This window comes from Uloborus diversus, unplaced genomic scaffold, assembly GCF_026930045.1.
Source record: "Uloborus diversus isolate 005 unplaced genomic scaffold, Udiv.v.3.1 scaffold_15, whole genome shotgun sequence".
In the NCBI taxonomy this organism is placed as follows: domain Eukaryota; kingdom Metazoa; phylum Arthropoda; class Arachnida; order Araneae; family Uloboridae; genus Uloborus; species Uloborus diversus.
In genome coordinates, this window is record NW_026558209.1 from 2,293,352 (window position 1) to 2,308,204 (window position 14,853).

A 14,853-nucleotide genomic window follows, 5' to 3' on the forward strand; every position below is an offset into this window, starting at 1 on the left:
AATGCTACAAGTAAGTAATGTTTTATCTTCCCATTTTTTTTTCAATAAAATTTTTTTAAAAAAATTAAGAACTAGTCTGATTTCTGTCAATTTTGGTATGCAAATTTAAAGGGGGGAGGATCACATAATATCAGAAAATCTCGCTCTGTTCCACTATCATCACCTCTGGAAGTAGTAGACAACATCATAATTGAAGAGGATCGTTGTTGCGAGATTTTCAACCTGTCCATTTCAAAGTCTTGTGCCTTAAAATCCAATTATTTCTGTCTTTTGATTTATTTCTTCCTTATACATTATTATATATATTCTAATTCAACACCCATTTAAATCTTGTACTGAAATTTGAACTTGCTTTAAATTAGTTATAAAAACTGACTCATGCTATGAATAGGATTTTTTCTCTCAAAGTTAATGATTCGTGCTATGTTGTGATTTTCTTTAAAGAAGCTTTATTATACCGTTTCTAATCAGTAGTTGATGCAACGTTGATATTTCGTGACAGATTTCGTTGATATAACGTTTCAAAGCAACGTTGATAACACGTGACAGATTTCGTTGATATAACGTTTCACAGCAACGTTGATATAACGTTTCAAAGCAGCGTTGATATAACGTGACAGATTTCGTTGATATAACGTTGCAGAAACCGTTGACAAATCGTGGCAAGAAACTATTTTGCAACGTTGCCTGAGCGTTTTGCAACGAGACATATTTTCGCTCTTTCAACGGTACCGGTAACGTTACGTCATTTTTTAAAAGCAACGTGATGTAACGTGATTAGTGTTACTTGGGTTGTAGTCAGTTGTGACTCGGAATCGAATTTAATAGATCCTTAGATTTCATGAAGTCAAAGACGTAACGCGGATGATTTATTTCATGACGTAACGCAGTAAGTGTCAATAAACTGTTTTTTATGCAACCCGTATCCAAAAGAACACTTCGATTCCGAGTCACAACTGACTACAACTGTATTAATGTCGAGGACTGCGTACTAAGTGCCTTGCCTCCATTATTTTTTTATACCAACAGATGGCAGCACCATCACCGGATCGAATGGTTAATGAGAATTTAGAACTAGACCAGGAGCTAATAGCTAGCACCCCCAGAGGTATCGTTTCACTTGGAGGACATTGAGACCACGAGCCTATTTAACGTCGCCCAGTCCCCTTTAATGACGACGGTGGGTCTTCGACCATCGAGGTTCGAACTCAGGACCCTCCGGCCCCGAATCCGACACTCTACCGATCGGGCTACCACGGCCCTACAGTTGATTTTATTAGGGCCTTAGATTTCATGACGTCAAAGACGTAACGCGGATGATTTGATTTTATGACGTAACGCAGTGAGTGTCCATAAACTGTTTTTTATACAACCCGCACCCAAAAGAACACTTCTGGAGAGTAAAGTCCGGCGTGTCCGAGGTCACCGTTCAGTCAGATTGTATAGCTGTGTTCGGACAGAATGTCCGGTTGCTGACCAGTGGCCAGCCAATTAAAAGCTTACGTTCGACGAGCTCGACCGTTAGCGGCTGGTTAGTTAATAACGTGACAGCTAATGATCACGTGCTCCAATCCACCAATCAACAGCTTAAAATGGTAACCGCTGTGCTAACCGATACCCAAGTAACATAAATCACGTTACATCACGTTGCTCTGAAGCGTTGACATCACGTTACTGGTAACGTTGATAGAGCGAAAATATGTCTCGTTGCAAAACGCAAAAGCAACGGTTTTTAGTAACGTTACATCAACGGTTTCAGTAACGTTACATCAACGATTTTTGAAACGTTACATTAATCTTTATTTATCACGTTACATCACGTTGCTTTTAAACGATGTATTAAAATTTTATTCAAGCTTTGAAAAAAAAAATGTTTTTTTTTCTTGGAGAGAATGGAGGTGGGTTCATTGAACCCTTAATTTTTGATACAGTAAGTATTCTGCATTTTTTGTTAATGCAATTATTGTTAATATACTTTTATAAAATCTTCAAAAAAAATTTTTTTTTTAATTTATAAAATGTCTCATGCCGTTAAAGGCGTTCGAGTATTCTCACACTGTTGCTTCATTTACAATATTTTGTAAGAGCAGTCCTGACATTTAAAAATAAACAGAGCATAACATAGCATAGCAGAATTTACAACAAGTGGAGTTCTATTAATAGTCAAAATTAACGATATTACTACAAATTAAATAAAAACTTCTTTCATAAATAAATCCTTGAAAAAATAATTATTATTATTACTAAAGAACTCCAGAAATATTTTTCAAAAGGCATGAAAGTTTTAAAAAAATCAATGGTATCATTTATCGATTTTATAGCTTATTAATGGAACATATCCCCAAGCTTCAGCATCTTTTTAAGAAATGAATGAATAAATACTCAAATAAAAGCATCTAACATTGTTCTTTCAAACAACATTATAAATAAAAGTAACGGTGGGGAAAATACTCAAACTCCGACCAACGGCGGTTCATTAACTTCACAAAAATATGTGATAACACCTTTTTTTAAATTAAATAAGTATATCAACAATAATACTCTAACAATAATACAAAGTACTTACCGCTAAAAGTGATGAGAGATCGCGATTGCGAAGCAGCAAAACAATGGCGGCATAGCAAGCCAGAAGTTGTTTACTGAAAATGGCCACTAGCGTTCGGAAGTTGCCGAAGACGAGGCAAGGTGCAACGAAAAGTAACGATAAGTAACGTTTCTTTTGCAACTGTTTGTCAACGTTACAAATTTAAGAAATTTGCAACGTGATGTAACGTTTCAAAATTACACTTTTTGTAACGAATCGATAAAGCAACGTGATATCACGTTGCGTGGGAAACGGTAACGATGTTTCAACTAATTGCAACGTGATGTAACGATGACGTAACGTTTCAGTGTTACTTGGGTAGTTCCCATTCCTATTCCTATTCAGAGTCACAACTGACTACAACTGTATTAATGTCGAGGACTGCGTACTAAGTGCCTTGCCTCTATTATTTTTTTATACCAACAGATGGCAGCACCATCACTGGATCGAATGGTTAATGAGAATTTAGAACTAGACCAGGAGCTAATAGCTAGCACCCCCAGAGGTATCGTTTCACTTGGAGGATATTGAGACAACGAGCCTATTTAACGTCGTCCAGTCCCCTTTAATGACGACGGTGGGTCTTCGACCATCGAGGTTCAAACCCAGGACCCTCCGGCTCCGACACTCTACCGATCAGGCTACTACGGCCGAAAAGAACACTTCTGGAGAGTCTCCAACGTGTCCGAGGTCACCGTTCAGTCAGAGTGTGTGGCTGTGTTCGAACAGAATGACCGGTTGCTGACAGTGACCAGCCAATTATGGTTGCGTTCGACGAGACTCACCGGTCGATCGGTAAGTTACTGGTTATTAACCGAAGCGTTCCATGATCACCGGTTACCACAGCGGTTTCCATTCTAAGCAGTTGATTGGAGAACGTGATCATTAGCTGTCACGTGATTAACAGGCCGGTCGAGCTTGTCGAACGCAACCTAAAAGTCGTCCTTACCGGTCGTTAGCCAGAAGCTTTCCAATATATTACCTGTTTTCAATAATTAATTTCATATCAAATATCAGTCAGTTTCAATGTGAATTAAACACGAAATGAATTATTTCCCCAACATAAAATATATTCAAAAGTCGACATTTCACTTCGACGGGTATAAGTACTTCGACTATGACGATTTGTGTATGAATGGAGATCACAGAAGTGACCTTCCTTTAGGAGTTTTGCCTTACCTTTTTCATGTTGTGAGCGGGATTAATATTCGCGATGTCGGATAAAAAATTGTCCACCCCGAAGCCGAAATATGACTGGCCCGAGTCCCCCACCTTCGGCGTCAAGCCCATGAGCATCCGGGGGATATTCGAGAGCGAACGCCACCGACTGACGGACGAGTTCACGGACGAAGAGCGAGCGTGGAGAAAGCAGTGGATCGAGGACCAGAAGTTGGCCGCCAACGAACCGAGGCCCCTGCTCCCGGAATGGGAAAAGGAATTCCGGAACCCGATCCGGAGAGCCCTGTCCAAGCCCTGGCAGCTCATGGAGAAGGGGATGGTTGGTTCTCTTTACATCTTTAAAATAGCAGTGGCCAATCCAGGATTTTTTTCTCGCTACCTATTTTTGTGAAAGTATTGCATCATTCTCTTTTTGTGAAAGTTTTTTTTTTTTTAATCAGCATTATTTTTGTGAAATTTTAGACGCATCCTAATTTTTGTAAAAGAAGTAGTGGAAAAAGTGAAATTTTAGTTCGAAAAGTGTAAATGTCATCTAGTATTACTTTTAAACGGTTTCGTTTTTCTTTTTTTTTTTGGGGGGGGGGGACTAAAAACCTAAGAAGTACGAAAAATACCATCGTAATTTCAGCTTATTGTTCTATGTACTGTGTATAATACAGGAAATGATGAGAAAAACAGTTCCTTAAAACAGAGGTTTAAAGATTGCGATAATATTGCATCAATACACTTTGGCGAGAAACAGCTAAAAATGAGTTAAAATACTACAAAAAGGTTTCTATTTAAGCGATTGTTCACATAAACCTGCTTAGAATTTTATGAGTAAATTTTGTTTTAAATAGAGAAACAAATTTTATATTTTAAAATGCAAATTTTTGTGACATTTTCGACGTTTTTGTGAAGTTACTGATTTTATTACTTGATTTTTGTGAAAGTACTGATTTCAAAACAAGATTTTTGTGAAGGTTCCAAAAAACAGTAACAAAATCAGCCTGTATTAGGCCCTGAATAGTCAATGGAAAACGAGACAGGCAGGGTTGCCAACTTAGGGGTTTTCTCCCTAAATTTAGGGGGAAAATTTTAGAATGGGATTTTTTTAGGGGTAAATTTAGGGGTTTAAGTTTTAGGGTTTTATCAGGTAAAAATGTTCTACTTTTACCTATGAAAATGCTATTTTTCGTTTGTTTCATGCATTTTTTTACTTACATATACTTTTTGAGTCTTTGTAACCATTGGTTTTGAGCAGAAATGACATAAAAATGACTTTATTCTGGGCCCAATACAGGCTGATTTTGCTACCGTTTTTTGGTACCTTCACAAAAATCTTGTTTTGAAATCGGTACTTTCACAAAAATCAAGTAATAAAATCAGGTAGCTTCACAAAAACATCAAAAATTTCACAAAAATTCGCATTTTAAAATATAAAATTTGTTTCTCTGTTTAAAACAAAATTTACTCATAAAATAACATTCTAAGCAGGTTAATATGAACAATCGCTTAAATTGAAAACTTTTTGTAGTATTTTAACTCATTTTTAGCCGTTTCTCACCAAAGCGTATTTATGCAATAGTATCGCAATCTTTAAACACCTGTTTTGGGAAACCGTTTTTCTCATCATTTCCTATTTTGTACACAGTACATAGCCCATTAAGCTGAAATAACAATGATATTTTTCGTACTTCTTAGGTTTTTAGCTCCCCCTCCCCAAAAAACGAAACCTGTTAGAAATAATACTAGATGACATTTACACTTTTCAAACTAAAATTTCACTTGTTCTACTTCTCTTTTACAAAAAATGAGGATGTCTCTAAAATATCACAAAAACAATGCTGATAAAAAAAAAAAACTTTCACAAAATAAAATGATGCAATACTTTCACAAAAATAGGTAGCTTACATCCTTTCCCAAGGAGGGGAGAGTTTAACTGTACTCCCCCCCCCCAGAAGAATAATTCTGGCTGTGCAAATAGCTGCAGTATTCCTGCGTACATTTTCTAAAATCAAACCTTGTTTGTTTCTTTTTTAATCAAGTCTGTTTACTATGCAGTTTTTTGCAATTAGTATTAAAAACTGCCCATAGATTCTTTTATAATGCATCATGTATATTAGGTTTCATATTCTGAAATGCTGCTTAATAAAACAAACAAGAAAAAGCTTATTATAGAAGCAAATGACGTTTTCAAACACAATCAATGCATATATTCATAGCAGCAACATATACTGAATACATCATAACCTCCTTAAGCAATATTAATGCAGTTGATTCTTTGTGTTGATAAATCATTCAGCAATCTCCCCCCCCCCCATAGTTTTTCTAAAATGTTATTCCAGTTACTAAAGCTCTAACAGTCTTAAATTGCAGAAAAACTTCAGAGAGAATTATTTTTTTTCTCTTCATACAAACTTTTACATTAAAGTTATAAAAGTCAACTATGCATTTTCTTCTTTTTGCTTATTATATTTTCTCCAATGGGAGGGGTTTAACCCCTAAACAGGTGCGTAGCTAAGGGGGGGTTTTGGGGACAGCCCCCCCCCGAAACGTTAGTCTCAAAAAAAAAAAAAAAGAGAGAAGAGAAAGAAAAAAAATCTAAATGACTTTTTTCTGAGTAACAAAGGTCAAAAATTCACTTTGCCCCCCCCCCCCCCAATGCCATTGAAAATCTCCATGTGTGAGCATAAGACGCCTCCCTCTGCTGCGACAATTTTTTGATAATTGAGTAAAATTTGACACTTCGCTTTAGAAATGAGATTGATTTGTTAAATCAATGTATATGCCGCCTTTCTTTGTCATAGATTCTGCAAATTGTTAAATATGTTTAATTTTATGAGCCGCGCAGTGGGAATATTGCATACAGTCGAATCTGTATATTTCGAATTTCACATTAAAGAAAAAAAATCGAGATAAAGAGGTTTTGAAATATGGGGTCTTAAAGAAACTTTTTATAGAAATTTGAAATATGATGGTGAAAATTTGAAATCGATAATAAAGACAACATGGGCTCTTGATTAAAATTCCTCTTTATTAGTTTTGTTAGGTATTTATTCTATTATTACATTATTAAGTGCTTTATTGCGAGTTTAAGGAATCATTTTGACAGTAAAAGAAACTTTAAGCATATCTTTTTCAAGAAAAAGTCTTTTATTGCTTTTTGGTCCCTGATTTTTTTTTTTTTTTTGGATTCATTATTTATCCTCTTGAGGTTAGCAATATATTATATATATATATATATATATATATATATATATATATATATATATATAAGAAGTAACCCCCCCCCCCCGAAAGTCGGGTCTAGCTACGCCTCTGCCCCTAAAACCCTCCCCTTGGACACAGCTCTGACATCTTTAAAATGCAGTCTATGGAAAACGAGACAGGTTTCAGCGGGAGGGGGAGGGAGTCATCGAATGAAGCAAAACCTAAGATTAGATTAATAAATTTTATTTACTGAGATTATCTGCAGTCTGGTAGCTAAAATCAGGGTTGTTTGGTTTAAACCACGTTGGTTTAAGGGAAGTCAGTACCCCTTATACCGTCAATGTTAATTTGCACAGGTTCATGTACCTTTTTCTGAAAATATATTAAAGATACAAGTATGAAATTTTTTCTGTACCTCAAGTAGACTCTTTTCTCTATACTGAAGTAACATTTTACAGAAAGGAAGCTTAGTTTTTATTTAAAAAATTCTAATGCATAAGTCACTGTATTTGTTTCAAAAAATGCCATTTTGCAACACGAAATCAGCTCTATAAAAATATTTTTGGAATATGAGAAAAATTTTACTTTAGTATATGCAACTAGATATGTGGAATAGGTGATAAAAATTTCAAATCCTAAAACAATTTAGTTTCTGAGAAAAAGGAACATTTAGTTTCAAAAATACCATTTTGAAATATTGCGACTTAAGGGGAAAATCATACCTTATCAACATATGTTTACCTTTTTTTGAAGCACTTTTTAACTTTCTTGTAATATGAGCACGATCAAGAAATTTGTATCATTAAAAAGGTTTTGAAATGGAGTTTCAAAATATATAAAAATCAAATTTTTGAAAGTATTTAGGGTACTGACTCCCCTTAAATGGTTTAAACCAATTGGTTTTTTTAAAAAAACCATGCAGTTTTTAAAAAAAAAATCCATTTTACAGGTTTACATTGATTTCCCCACACATATTGAAAAATGTAAAATTCCATTTATGCTTTTAAAGACGGTTGCATCAGGGTTGGCGAGGTTTTGGACACTACGGTAAAAACCACGGTAAAAAACCTGGTTTTTACCTTCCTTTCCAAAACCCTCGTGTCCAAAACTATATTTTTAGAAAAATTGTATTCTGTGAGAAAATATCAAAAACAGAACAAAATGTGTCAAAATTATATTTTTGACTATTTAAAATATTTATTTAATGTTAACATTCAAGTATAATTATATAACTTATTTATGCAGCTGATTTTTATCAATCTAGCTACGTAGAAATTAAATTCTTCATTAAAAATTTCAATTTGTATGCAGGAGTTTTTTTTTTCCACAAACCAAATTTTTCAACATTTATGCATGTGTGCAAAAGAAAGTGTTCAAAATATACTGCAATAATTGATTTAAATGCAATAAATAATAATTTTTTTATTGTTACCGAATGTATTATATTAAAAATATGAACTAAAAAAAGAATAGCACAAATTTTATGACATAAGTGCTTAATCATCAATTTCTTGTTCTTTAATCTATGATTTAAAAAATAATTTTCGTTAAAACATCAAGCAAAACTTATTTGCTAAAACCATTTTAAAAAAAGTTTTTTTTTTGCTCCTAAATATTGCACATTTTAACAACATTCCTTCGTTACAAATGGAACTAAATTTAGTTGTATTGGTAGCGTTGTGAATTTCCCTTTATCATACGTAACCAACTGTTACATAAGGAAGTTTTTATGTAATAGTTATTGGCAATTTTTTAAGTAAAATATTTTTTAAATTAACATTTTGGAGAAAAATATTTTCAAATAGTCATTGATTAAACCTCATTAATATCTATATTTATGCATTACGAATATTGCAGTAAATATGAATCGATTAGATTACACCTCTTTAGCTTTAGCATAGTTTTGGACAGTTTAAGACAGTTTTGGACAGTTTTAGGCAGTTTTGGACGGTAAAAACCACCTGTCCTGTCCTAAACTAGTTTTGGACAGTCCAAAACCCAACCCTGGGTTGCATTGCATTTTTCAAATTCTTTTTCGTGGCTTTTCCACCACTCAGTCACTGTTGCAGAAGATATAACGTTTTTGGCAAAAAACATTTCTTGAAATAGAATTTGCTACACATTTATTTGTTTTAAAGAGTTCGCATTTGATATTTTTTAAACTTCAATGCAGGATGCAACATGTATGCCAGTAAGTAAGCTGTCATTTAAGCCATGTTATACCAATTTTTGTAATTTTTTTGTCTGAGATTATCTGCAATCTAAAAGCTTGGGTTATACAGACTAATGAGTTCATTTCATGGATGAATCAGTAGTCTCTGGGTATCATAACCTCGAAAGTTAGAATTAAAACTGCAGTTGATTTTAGGTGACCTTAAGCTTTAACTGAAACTGCCACTTCACTGTTTACTTGCCAACAAGGGGGACACAGAAATAACTTTTGGAATTGAATAGCCCCCTCCCCACCGTACAATAATTTATACTAAAGTTTTTGGAATTTTATTTTTAAATGTTTGTTTTTTTATTTTAGCATTACTCAAGCTAGTATTATGCGCTAATATGCTTTGAATGTGGACCTAAAATATCTTTAACATTTCAGGCGAATTAAATTCCCAATATAATATCACCAAGATGCTATGAAAGGAACATTGTCATAATGATTATAACACGAGGACAAGGTTATTAAATAAACCCATCATACACTTCATTTGAGTTTTTATAATTAATTTATATTTCAATTATAAAATAGTGTGTAATTAAGAAAATCATAGCTTCTTCATAACAGATAAGTTTTGTTGAAGAATTCAGAAACTATTTCTTTGCTGCGAATTTCATAGCAATTACTGATGAGTTTTTAATTCCATGATACAGCTTTGGTGACGTTTTGTCACTACTTGCCGTTTCCATTAATATCATGGTTTTGCAAAAAAACTGCCATGTGATTTCTTCATTTTGCTGAAAAAAAAAAAGCTTTTTGGATCCAAATAACTCTTTTAGGAACGTTTACATTTTTTTTTGAACTTAATTATTGATTTGATCAAAAGAAGAATTAATGGCCAAATTGCGATATTACATTCAGTTGAACTGGAAACCAGAGTTAAATCTATTTTGCAGCTCTGGCCTCTGACTTCAGTGTTACTTCTTTAGGAAACCTAAATGCTTTTAGTCAAAATGTGCTGTGTGTCTTTTGTGTTCTTTTGAAGTAACTGTTCAAAAAATTTTTTTAATAGAAAAGTCGATTAAGCATAATGAATAAAATACATAAATTAATTCACCCTTTGGAGGGGCCCGAGCCCCCTGGGCTCCTCCTAAAATCTGCAACTGCTTGACAAATTTAACATTAACAGGAAATGGTTTTTAATGTGTAATACTCATTTGGCCCTGTGAGTTTACAATCAGTTAATAATTTATTGGCTAAGATGAAATCCAGTTAACCTGAAATAGTTATCATGTTCCTATAAATTAATTATTAATTATTTTCAAATTTAAACCCTAGGCAAAGTTAAGATCAGATTTGTTTCAGTAAAGGAAACTACCTCTAAGTAAATAAACAGTAAGTTACGTTATTTCAGTATTCTGCCTGTTATCTGCCTTGGCTCTGGTTTAAGGAATGTAACTTATTACTAATTAATCAAACTACAAGATTTCTTGCTGACACTTGCTGGTGTGCTAAATTAATGTTAGCTACCAGTTTATTAGTAATCTCGGCTACAATGCGAACAATCTGCCTCCACTTGGCAATCGGCTATTTGAATGAGTTAACACAAAATGTGGTTCAACTCAAAATATATTTCTAAATAAACTCATAACCATTTTATTTACACCTTGTTTATTACAAAGTCATAAATTTTATTAAATTTACTTAAACAAAATTATATAATAAATGCAAAAATAAAATTAGAAAAAGCATGAAACTGCAGTTTGGATGTCATAATCGGGCTGTCAGTATTTTGAAATACAGTTATACGGGCATATAAGTTGAGAGAAAAACGTAGTACGAAATATGACATTAGATTTAAATATCTGGCAGACTTTCTGGAAACTTTCCCCGAATGACTGAGAAGGAAAAAAGTTCCTGCAAACATTTTCCTGGTTTTAGTCCATAACTTTTTGGCATGAATCATTCAAGTTTTTGAAATATAGCGAAAAAAAACTATGAGTGGGTGTAATTGATCATCTAGATCAAGAGTATGTGATCTGCCATGCAGGATGTATGACTCGTGAGTGCATTTAGTTATTTTCATTTTCTGAAAACAGAAAAATAAAGTTTTTTTTTTTTTTAAATTGCTTTATTTTGAAAAGAAAGAATTCTTTTATTTTTATGTTCTTAAATTACAATCACACACCAAATAAAAATACTCCAAAATTTGAGATAAATATTTACCTTTGTGCTGAAAAGCAAATTAAGAAATAACGATGTCAAGAAACACAAATTGCAGATGACTGTGGACACATGTTTTGGCGTTACAAGGAACGCCTTTTTCAATGCAAGAAAATGAGCTTATGGATGAAAAGACATCCGACAAAAGCCAAGAGCCAGATAAGCAAACAGCTTAAAAGATAAAAATAGCGGATTAACCAATATAAAGATAATTAAATTATCTTTTAAGCTGTTTGCTTATCTTGCTCTTGGCTTTTGTCGGATGTCTTTTCATCCATAAGCTGATTTTCTTGCATTGAAAAAGGCGTTTCTTGTAACGCCGAAACATGTGTCCGCAGTTTGTGCTTTTTGATGTGGTTATATCTTACTTTACTCCAAAATTTGTTTGTAAAAAGATTATAGGACTTTGAAAAGAAAAGATTATAATTCAACATGAAAGCACCAAGGGACAAAAATCGTAACCCTGAAAACGAATCATTTGCAAAAACCATTGAATCAATAGCAGAAATGATTCTTTCTTTTAAAAATATTTATACTCAAAAACTGCAGCAAAACTATCTCGATATTTTTCAAAAAGTAGGGGCTCGACTTGTGAGCATGATCAACTGATATGCGAGTACAGCATTCGAAATCATTGGTGGTCTGAGATCAGGAATAATTGCTTCGGACCACCATGAAATAAAAATTCAGTACTCCATCTTGCCAGTGATCAAACAGCATTAATTAAGAGATTTCATGTTTTCATTTTTTAAAATTTTATTTTTGCATTTTTTATATAATTTTGTTTAAGTAAATTTAATAAAATTTATGACTTTGTAATAAACAAAGTGTAAATAAAATGGTTATGAGTTTATTTAGAAATATATTTCAAGTTGAACTACATTTCGCGTTAAGTGTACCAGCCATTCTGTTTGGGGACCAGTATCTCTGCTTACTTACTGGTCTGGGAGCATGTGCGCCCATATGCAAAATTTTAGGGGGTGTTGGGGTTAGATATTTTCTCAACGAAACCAATTTTTTCAGTACAGATTAGTTATTAATATTTGACGTCTCAGATTTTATGGATAACTTTCAATAATAAGCATTTCTGAACTGTTTTCTTCTTATTTTAATATGTATTACTATTTATTATAGTAATTAAAGTTTCATAAACAAATAGCCAATAGCGCTTTTTAGCGATCCAGAAAACCGGAAATTCAGATATCCGGGACAGCGATGGTCCCGAAATTCCAGATAATTGGTTATCTACTGTATTTGATTTGTTTATTGAGTTTGTGTTCCCGTAAATTCATTCGCTCCCGTTTCTATTGAAGCTGTACATAGCACATTTACGTAACAGCTTCAATCCTTCTGCACGCTTTGTTTTCCACCTCCAGCTCAGTCACTCCTATGCTGGGCTGATGAGTGCTAATAAGCACGAAACTGCAGTCCTCGGCTGGAATTGACTGAGCTGGCGGTGTATTTCACGTATTTCTGCCTTAGCCCTGGCTATAGGGCGGTAACTTACTGATTAAGAAATGTTTTTACATTTTTGCAAAGAAAAAAAAAATACTGAAAGCAAAATTTCTGAGAGGGGGAGAGGCCTTGAGCCTCTACCCCCCTCCCTCCTTCCATATGGATGCCCATGTCTGTGAGACCTGTTGTTTTTTCTAATGATTTCTTTCTTTTTAAGACATTTACATTCGAAAATTGCGGCAAACTATCCCAATATTTTTCAGAAAGTACAAAGTAGAGGCTCGACTTATACTCATTTCAATTAAATAACCTCTTTCGATCCCACCAACAGGTTCCCATATTCGGCAAGAAAAACTTTGAGTTGCTTTTTCTCGATGATGGTTTTTTTGTGTTTTCATGTCATTAGAATCCCTAAGGATTTTTTCTATTAAAGATGCATCTTTAAAGTAGCACTTTTTGCAATTGGGATAACACAGTTGACAAAACTGTGCATTGGATAAGCATTTTATAAATGACTCAAATGTTTAGAGCAGGTTAAACCTTTAAAAACCAAATTTAAAAAAAAAAACTTTGATTTTTTACATAATTAATCACAGAAAATTTTCAAATGAACTCATAAGCAAATGAATGCACAGATTTTTAGAGATGATTATAGTGATCGTTTAGCAAAAAACATTTTTTAAATGAGTGCAAAAATAAAAAAGCCTTAAGGATTTTAAAAAATTGAAATTTTCCTCAATGTTTTGAATTTTCAAAAAAAGTCGGCAATATTTTTAAATTTTGAAAATAAATGATTGATTACGAAATAAGTATGCATGTTTTGGTTTCAAAGAAATATAAAATTTATATAAATTTAAAAAAAAATGTTTGAAAGGTACTGTGATCACTTAAGACATTTATATTGGAAAGCTGCGGCAAACTATCCGAATATTTTTCAGAAAGTCCAAAGTAGAGGCTTGACTTATACCTTATCGAGATATAAGGTCGTAAAGTTGTCAAAATGTAAGGTCTTAAAGTTAGCGAGATACAAGGTCGTAAAGTTGTCAAAATGTAAGGTCCTAAAGTTATCGAGATATAAGGTCGTAAAGTTGTCCAAATGTAAGGTCTTAAAGTTATCGAGATATAAGGTCGTAAAGTTGTCCAAATGTAAGGTCTTAAAGTTAGCAAGATATAAGGTCTTATAGTTATCCAAATCTATGGTCGAAAGATGAGGTTTTTAGAGTTATTGAGATATAAGGTCTGAATGCTATAGGGGGGGGGAGATATAAAGTCTTAAAGTTATTGAGACATAAGGTCTAAAAGCTATGGAGAAACAGGTATAGTAAATAACTTCTTCCGACAGGTTCCCATCTTGGGCAAGACGGTCTCCTCCCACATCCGATTCCTGGTGCCCAAGTTCATCGTGCTGACGATGGCCACCTACGTGACCTGGTACCACCTCAAGTACAACCAGAACGACTGGACCAGGGCCTACGGCTGGCAGGTGGTCATGCCCAAGAAGGTGGCCTTCCCCGGGGATCCCGACTATCCGGTCAAGAGGGAGAGGTTCCTGCCCAGCGACTACAACGACCGCGGCTTCAAGGACCGGAAGGTCTTCTTGGATAATTGACTCTTCTCGCCGCCAGAGTTCACTGTAGATTATTATTGTGTATGCAAATAAAAGTTGGTTTGAGTTGTGATGCTTTTTGTTGTCTGAGGCTGATTATCTTATTAGGAAAATTTTTTTTTTGGGATGCAAAAAAATTTAGTCTTCTGCCCCACTTTGTCGAGATATAAGGTCATTAAGTTTTGGAGATATGTGAGGTGGTAAAGTCATCAAGTCTTTTAAGTTATTAAGATATAAGGTCTTAAAGTTGTCAAGATAAAAGGTCATTAAGTTTTAGAGATATGAGGTGGTAAAGTCATCAAGTCTTTTAAGTTATTAAGATATAAGGTCTTAAAGTTGTCAAGATATAAGGTTATTAAGTTTTAGAGATATGAGGTGGTAAAGTCACCAAGTCTTTTAAGTTATTAAGATATAAGGTCTTAGAGTTGTCAAGATATAAGGTCATAAAGTTGCCAA

The 14,853-nt window shown here is 33.8% G+C and overlaps 1 protein-coding gene across 1 annotated transcript; it reads left to right on the top strand.

Moving 5' to 3' along the window:
- Positions 1-3,710: 3,710 nt before the first annotated feature.
- Positions 3,711-14,466, top strand: LOC129233026 (uncharacterized). The gene is made up of 2 exons (XM_054867109.1): positions 3,711-4,082; positions 14,134-14,466. The coding sequence occupies exons 1-2, from the start codon at positions 3,798-3,800 to the stop codon at positions 14,398-14,400; spliced, it is 552 nt and encodes a 183-aa protein (XP_054723084.1). The 5' UTR covers positions 3,711-3,797; the 3' UTR covers positions 14,401-14,466.
- The last annotated feature ends 387 nt before the right edge of the window (positions 14,467-14,853 follow it).

Bases quoted from the DNA above. Each gene is read 5' to 3' on its own strand.
- LOC129233026 (XM_054867109.1), top strand. From the start codon at position 3,798: ATGTCGGATAAAAAATTGTCCACCCCGAAGCCGAAATATGACTGGCCC. The intron at 4,083-14,133 runs GTTGGTTCTCTT...TTCTTCCGACAG, and splicing joins AGCTCATGGAGAAGGGGATG to GTTCCCATCTTGGGCAAGAC.